General features: G+C 44.7%; 1 protein-coding gene across 1 annotated transcript; it reads left to right on the top strand.

Moving 5' to 3' along the window:
- Positions 1 to 1,450: 1,450 nt before the first annotated feature.
- LOC139307245 (extracellular sulfatase Sulf-2-like) lies at positions 1,451 to 8,152 on the top strand (the record flags this gene model as incomplete). Its single annotated transcript, XM_070931084.1, has 6 exons — positions 1,451 to 1,610; positions 2,472 to 2,592; positions 2,735 to 2,853; positions 3,475 to 3,626; positions 5,669 to 5,838; positions 8,015 to 8,152. Coding segments are annotated over exons 1-6 (860 nt in total), but the record flags the coding sequence as incomplete, so codon positions are not given.
- Positions 8,153 to 8,155: the final 3 nt, after the last annotated feature.

Raw genomic sequence — 8,155 nt, 5'->3', positions numbered from 1 at the left:
GATCTGAAAACGTATTCCACCTCTGCATATTGTATATATATATATATATATATATATATATATACATATAAATGTATATATACAATATGTCCGTAATCACCACAGCTCCATCAAAATGTTACTAAACGAGGCTCAACACTGTGAATTTGTAGCTTAACGGTTGATAATTCTGTTCGTAGTCTTTCATCACGTCATCAGTATCTGTAAATGTCTCTCATGTTGTGTCTCAGACTCTGAGCATCAAGCTGGTTCAGGTCTTGTGGTCCTGATGTGAGTCCAGTTCTGCTGGAGACACAAGTCCATTCATCCAGAGAGAGAGAGAGAGAGAGACACTAAGAGCTCATGTCTCTCTCTCAGCAGGTTGTGTGTAATCTCAGTCTGATCACAGCTGGAGCTGCAGAGCACTTAGACATGAGAGCACACACACACACACACACACACACACACACACACACACACAGCGTACTGTCTGTGTGTGTGTTTGATTACTGCCTAATTTGCATGACGCACCCTGCTGTGAGCTCACACACACACACACATTCCTGCCGTGCTTTGTGTCAATGCGACTGAGAGGACTGTGGTGTTTTATTGTCAGAGAAACAAAAGACTGCTAATAACTGTGTGTGTGTGTGTGTGTGTGTGTGTGTGTGTGTGTGTGTGTGTGTGTGTGTGTGTGTGAGAGACACACAGATTTTAGCCCCCCATCACGTTCTGTAATTATTTGGACTAAAAATCCTGCAGCGTTTTAGTTTTTTTCAGTGAAAGCAGCCTCCCCCCCCGATCAATATTCCCGCCCTCACACAGCAGAACATAAACAGAGAGCATCACGTACTGCGCTGACATTTCACCCAAACACTGCTGCAATAATAATAATATCATGTTTACTTCAGGAGCAGCGGGACGTGAGACCGCCGGAGAGAAATATCTGGACGACCGCTGGTCAGATTTATTTATATTTCTGATGAATGCTGATGATTTCTCCAACTCCTAAAAATGACCTTAATGACCCTGAATTACCTTTTTTATCAACATAATGAGGAAAAGTGATCAAAGAGTTTGTTTTCCTTCATAGTAAAGGTCATCTTCACCTGCATGAATATGAGAGGACGTTATTAGTCCGCTGGTAGCCGAGCAGCTGGTGAAGCGTGAATGAAGCAGCTGAACTAACGCTGATGAATGAACCATGAACATCTTCATGGTTCTGTTTAAGCATCTCAAAGAACTTGGATAAGGTCTGTGACAGATGGAGGCCTCAGTTTAATATTTAAATTAGTCAGCGCAGACTTAAAGAACCACCCCATGAGCTGTCCTCGAGCCTCGACCTCACAGGTTTGATTCCCACTGCTGCTGAACTCTGGGCCTCTTTGTTTGTTTGTTTCCCAGAAGTTGAGACTCCACGAGGGAAGCAGCTGATTGGTTGACCTGTTGGGGAGGTCAGGGGTCGAAGGCCATGGCGGGCCGACTCCTCCTCTTCCTGTTCATCTCTGTGACGCTCTGCCACGCCCACTTCCCCTCTAACCAGCGTCTGAAGCCCCGCCTCCAGAGAGACCGCCGCAACATCCGGCCGAACGTCATCCTCATCCTGACCGACGACCAGGACCAGGAGCTGGGTGACTGAAACTGCTATTAACTACGACTATTACTGATAATTAATTTACTACTAATGTTATTGTTACTGATAATTGATACTAATAATGCTTTTACTATTAATAACATTGATGCTATTCATGTTGGAACTCATAAAACATCATGAAAAAACATTTTCAATCTCTGAAATTCAAATGTGCTGATCTTTTAGCTAAGCCCCGCCCCCCTTAGTTACTGTTGCTACGCCTGTCAATCTTTCCGATCTAGAGCTGAAGCAGTTAACAATAATAATAGTAGCAGATTTAACGCTCATGCTAATGTTTGAAACAAGGCGTCCTTGTTTCAGACCCATGAAGAAGAAAGCAGCTAGCCAACATTAACCCCAGCAGTTGGTTCTCTTCATCTTATTTAATCTTACCGAACCAGGAAGTCTTTCATCTACAAAAACAACGGCGTTATTTGACTTCCCAGCTGACTCGTAAGAGTAACCGCCACAAAGGTTTTAAACGTGTTTGTTTGCTACATGTATGACATCAAAAGCAATGTTTTAGGAACGTTTTAGCTAGCCGTACAGCATCATAAAGCCTGTAATCAGACTGGGGGAGCTGATCAGGATAGAGCTGCTAGCGCTAGCATAAACTGTGGTACCATATAATCCAGGACCGGGTCCCACACAGCGGATGGTCCAGTCCTGAACGGGGCTATACTAATGTACTTAGCTAATGATATGCTAACTGTTGACCTTGAAGTAGCACTACGTCACTACTGGAGATAGTAAGCTAGTTAGCTGGACATGCTAACGTTCGAGCAGATTAACAAAGATGATAAAAGAAGACACAAGCCTCTACAGTACAAAGTAATAGCCTCTCTGTCTCCCCCTGTAGGCTCGATGCAGGCGATGAATAAGACTCGCCGCATCATGGAGGAGGGCGGGACTTCTTTTTCCAACGCCTTTGTGACCACGCCCATGTGCTGTCCGTCACGTTCAAGCATGCTCACTGGGAAGTAAGACAGACGTCCATCTGTACTGTTTTTTAAATGTGTAAACACCTAAATATCTCAAATTGTTTTTGTTTAGTGATGTTTTTAAAAATGGAAACCGTCAACATGAAGGCCGCACTAAATACACTCTCTGTCTGTCTCTCAGGTACGTCCACAACCACAACACCTACACCAACAACGAGAACTGTTCCTCGATGTCATGGCAACGGCAGCACGAGCCGCGGACCTTCGGGGTCTACCTCAACAACACTGGATACAGGACAGGTACGAGAGGATGGACGTCATGAGTCTCAACTATTAGTTTGTCAGAAGTGACAATGAGCCTCATTCATTCATGTTTTTCTTGTAATGTTTTCAAGTCATTTTCAAGTCTGTTAAAATGAGTCATAAAAACCCCAAAACAAGAAAATCACACTAACTCGAAGCTAACATGAAGCTAACACGAAGCTAACACGAAGCTAACACGGCCACTATGACATATATCTAGTAAATACTTTTACATTCATTTGACTCTTGATAATTTTGCCATAATGGCTTAAAAAGTAGATCATTTGCCAACAAATTGAATGTGATTTTAGTCATTTAGTTTCAACACTTTTCGATTTTGTACTTAATAATGACACAGCTTTCTGCTCTGTGTCTCCATCTGGTGATTAAAAAATGCCACAGTCCCAGCTTTTATTTTGAAAGTAGAGGGGTCTAACAGGATGACTGTTGACCTCCAGGTGAAACTGAACAGGTGACTCTCAGCTCTCAGTTTGAGTTTGTTCTCAGAGGATCAGAGACTCTGCTTCAAATCATCTGTTAGATTCTTTCCTCGCGCTCAGATCGCCTCAACGGTCAAATCTTTGTGTGTGTGTGTGTGTGTGTGTGTCCTCTCTCCAGCCTTCTTTGGGAAGTATCTGAACGAGTATAACGGCTCCTACGTCCCCTCTGGATGGAGGGAGTGGCTCGGTTTGGTGAAGAACAGCCGCTTCTACAACTACACACTGAGCCGCAACGGAGTCCGAGAGAAACATGGAGCTCAGTACCCACAGGCAGGGACACACACATAATACACACTGTACACACACTATACACACTGTACACACACATAATACACACACACTGTACACACTATACACACACTCACTGTACACACACACTGTACACACACATAATACACACTGTACACACTGTACACACACTATACACACTGTACACACACATAATACACACACACTGTACACACTATACACACACTCATAATACACACTGTACACACACACTATACACACTGTACACACACTATACACACTGTACACACACATAATACACACACTGTACACACTATTCACACACTCACTGTACACACACACTGTACACACATAATACACACTGTACACACACTATACACACTGTACACACACATAATACACACACACTGTACACACACTATACACACTGTACACACACACTGTATACACACTGTACACACTGTACGCACACTATACACACACTGTACACACACATAATACACACACTGTACACACTATACACACACACACACACACTGTACACTCACTGTACACACACTGTACACACACACATAATACACACTGTACACACACTTTACACACTGTACACACACATAATACACACACACACACACTGTATACACACTGTACACACTATACACACACACACACACACTGTACACTCACTGTACACACACATTACACACTGTACACACACATTACACACTCACTGTACACTCACTGTACACACACTGTACACACTATACACACTCACTGTACACACACTGTACACACACATAATACACACACACACACACACACACTGTACACACACTGTACACACTACGCACACACACACACACACACACACACACACACACACTGTACACTCACTGTACACACACTGTACACATTGTACACACACACTGTACACACTACACACACACACACACACACACACACTGTACATACTATACACACTCACTGTACACTCACTGTACACACACTGTACACACACATAATACACACACTCTGTACACACACTGTACACACTGCACACACACACACACACACACACACACACACACACACACACACTGTACACACTGCACACACACACACACACTGTACACACACTGTACACATTGTACACTCACTGTACACACTGTACACACACTGTACACACATATAATACACACACACACACACACACACACTCACTGTACACACTGTACACACACTGTAACACCTTATAACGGGGGGGGGGGCATTCACCCCCCTGCGTGCTGCAGTCAGTCAGTGGAGGTGAGATGTTCTTCTCATCACAGTAACTTTAAACTTCACTTCAAACAAAACATAAAAAGCAAATTGACAATTTTGAAAAATTTTAAATGTAGAATATTTGTATTTGTTGCTTTTTCTTGTTTTCTTTGAATTCTACATAAAAAATCTTTCCCCCTGCAGCTACTAAGACAGGGAATACAAACAATAATAATAATAATATTATTATTAATAATAATAATAATAATAATGATAATAATAATTCAGCCAAATGGTAATTGTTCTGCAGTCTCTTGGTATCTGTCAAATTAATATATGTCATAAAAGCAAGCAGGTTTCCTGGAAATAATAATGTCATTTTGGACGAATTATGGAGAAAAAATTGGTATTTCTTTGAAGGAAAATCTTTAATGTATTAAATTTTAAATTTGTTAAACCTGAGTAAATATTATTTTCTTAAGAATGTGTTATTGGAAATGTTATTCTCCATATATGAATATTGAATTGTGTGCTCCGACTGAAAGACCTTCTGGGTTTCACAAACGTATTAATTGAACTCTATTTTAACTGTAATTATATCGTTTTTTTACAGGAAACTTCTCGGAAATTATTAATAGACTTTTGACACGTCCCATAATCATTAACTCTGGGAAATACAAAAGCATTTGTTTCAGTCTGAAACATTTAAAAGCAGTCTGGAAGGTGAGAAGTGGACAGTGCTGAATAATAATGATGAGGCCGTCTGATAGTAAGTGTGTGTGTGTGTGTGTGTGTGTCTGCAGGACTACCTGACCGACCTGATCACGGCCGAGTCCATCAGGTACTTCCGCTCCTCCAAGCGGGTTTATCCTCACAGGCCGGTGCTGATGGTCCTGAGCCACGCGGCACCCCACGGACCCGAAGACTCGGCGCCGCAGTACAGCACCGCCTTCCCCAACGCATCGCAGCACATGTAGGCCCACACACACACACACACACACACACACACACACACACACACACACACACACACACACACACACACACACACACACACACGTACAATGAGACTAAGCCACTGTAATCCAGCTGAACAATGGAGCAGCTCTGCTCTGCACTGCAGGATAAATCCTGAAGCAGCACGACTAAAACGACACAATCCTCCCCGATATCTGTGTGTGTGTGTGTGTGTGTGTGTGTGTGTGTGTGTGTGTGTGTGTGTGTGTGTGTGTGTTAATGAATATATGAAGAAGAAATGACTTATTTCTCATTTCAACTTGACATTTTTGAAAACGCGAGAGTCCGACTCGGGTGTTAAAGTGTGTCTGTCTGTGTATGTGCTGACAGACAGGTCAGACAGACAGGTTGAACAGACAGACAGGTAGGTCAGATTTAAACTTTGAACAGGACAGAAAGTGACCGTCACTGCACAACATCCCGAGAACAGAAAGATTTAATGTTTCATTGCTGTTTGGACTGTTGGTCAGAGGAACAATCAGCTCCGTCTGTCGGAGGAAGAACCTCATTCTGTCGAAGGTTCTGTTTCAGCTTCAGCTTTTCCCCAAAACAATAAAGCAGGAATTTATTAAACAAAGTCAGAAACACAAAAAAGTGCAGACGTGCAGTCAAATCAGTGTGTCTCCTGAAAAACAAACAAATCATTGACAATAATAATAATCGTCTCTATGTTTAGTCACATTTTCAGGTTGGAATTTGTACCTCAAACCTCATTGTTACAGACAATAATGTTAAAGTGGCAGCTGTGAAAGCCACCGTTCAGCTGCTGAGCAGCATGTTGATCTCATGTTGACCAGCAGACTGACCGTCGGTCCAAAGGGTCTCCTGGTGGATCTGAACCCAGGACCTTCTTGCTGTGAGGTGGCACCACATTCACCAGCAGCATGTTTAAATACGCAGCCTGTTCACACGTCCTCACCTCCTGAGCTGAGTCAGGCTGCACTGAAGGTCTCCAGCCTGATGCTGCTGAGGAGGTGTTTGTTCTGACTGAAGCAGATGTTTCCAGCTGTCCAGTCAGGAGGAAGCAGAGCTGCAGCGTTTAGGGTTATTTCTGTCCCGACGCAGAAATTTAATTATGTAGCTGCGGAGGAGAGAGGAGGAGAGAGGAGGAGAGAGGAGAGAGGAGGGAGGAGGAGAGAGGAGGAGAGAGGAGGGAGGAGGAGAGAGGAGGAGGGAGGAGGAGAGAGGAGGAGAGAGGAGGAGGGAGGAGGAGAGAGGAGGAGGGAGGAGGAGGGAGGAGGAGGGAGGAGGAGAGGAGAGGAGGAGGGAGGAGGAGGAGGGAGGAGGAGAGAGGAGGAGAGAGGAGGAGGGAGGAGGAGGGAGGAGGAGAGGAGAGGAGGAGGGAGGAGGAGGAGAGAGGAGGAGAGAGGAGGAGGGAGGAGGAGGGAGGAGAGAGGAGGAGGGAGGAGGAGGGAGGAGGGAGGAGGAGGGAGGAGGAGGAGAGAGGAGGAGAGAGGAGGAGGGAGGAGGAGGGAGGAGGAGGGAGGAGGAGAGAGGAGGAGGGAGGAGGAGAGGGGAGGAGGAGGGAGGAGGGAGGAGGAGAGAGGAGGAGAGAGGAGGAGAGAGGAGAGGAGTAAATGAGTTGGCTGATGGAGTCATTCATTATCCACACTGAACACACTGTAGGAACATCCTCTGTTGCTAACACAGCGGGCGGGAGGAGAGTGTGTGTGTGTGTGTGTGTGTGTGTGTGTGTGTGTGTGTGTGTGTGTGTGTGTGTGTGTGTGTGTGTGTGTGTGTGTGTGTGTGTGTGTAGTAAGTAACGAGCAGGAGCATCTGCTGTCATTACTCCACACACAGCTTGATGTGTCCTACTGCCTCCAAATACATGTCATTATACTGAGCTACACACACACAGACACACACACACACACACAGACACACACACACACACACACACACACACACACACACACACACACACTGCAGGTACACACACACACACACTGCAGGTATCATTTCTAACACTGAAGTTCAGGTTGAGCACCAATCAGAGGACTCTGTAGTTTCCAGCCTGTTTATTAAGGACAGTAAATGGTGAGTCTCAAAATGACTTCCTTGATCATATTTCATCTTCCTCACCTCAGCACCTTTCTCCTTTTATCTTCCTCTCTCCTCCTCCTCCTCCTCAGCACTCCCAGTTATAACTACGCTCCCAACCAGGACAAGCACTGGATCATGCGCTACACCGGCCCCATGAAGCCCATTCACATGGAGTTCACCAACGTGCTGCAGAGGAAACGACTGCAGACGCTTCTGTCTGTGGACGACAG

This window comes from Enoplosus armatus, unplaced genomic scaffold (genome assembly GCF_043641665.1).
Source record: "Enoplosus armatus isolate fEnoArm2 unplaced genomic scaffold, fEnoArm2.hap1 Scaffold_298, whole genome shotgun sequence".
Taxonomy (NCBI): domain Eukaryota; kingdom Metazoa; phylum Chordata; class Actinopteri; order Centrarchiformes; family Enoplosidae; genus Enoplosus; species Enoplosus armatus.
This window is presented reverse-complemented; position numbering and strand designations above follow the sequence as displayed.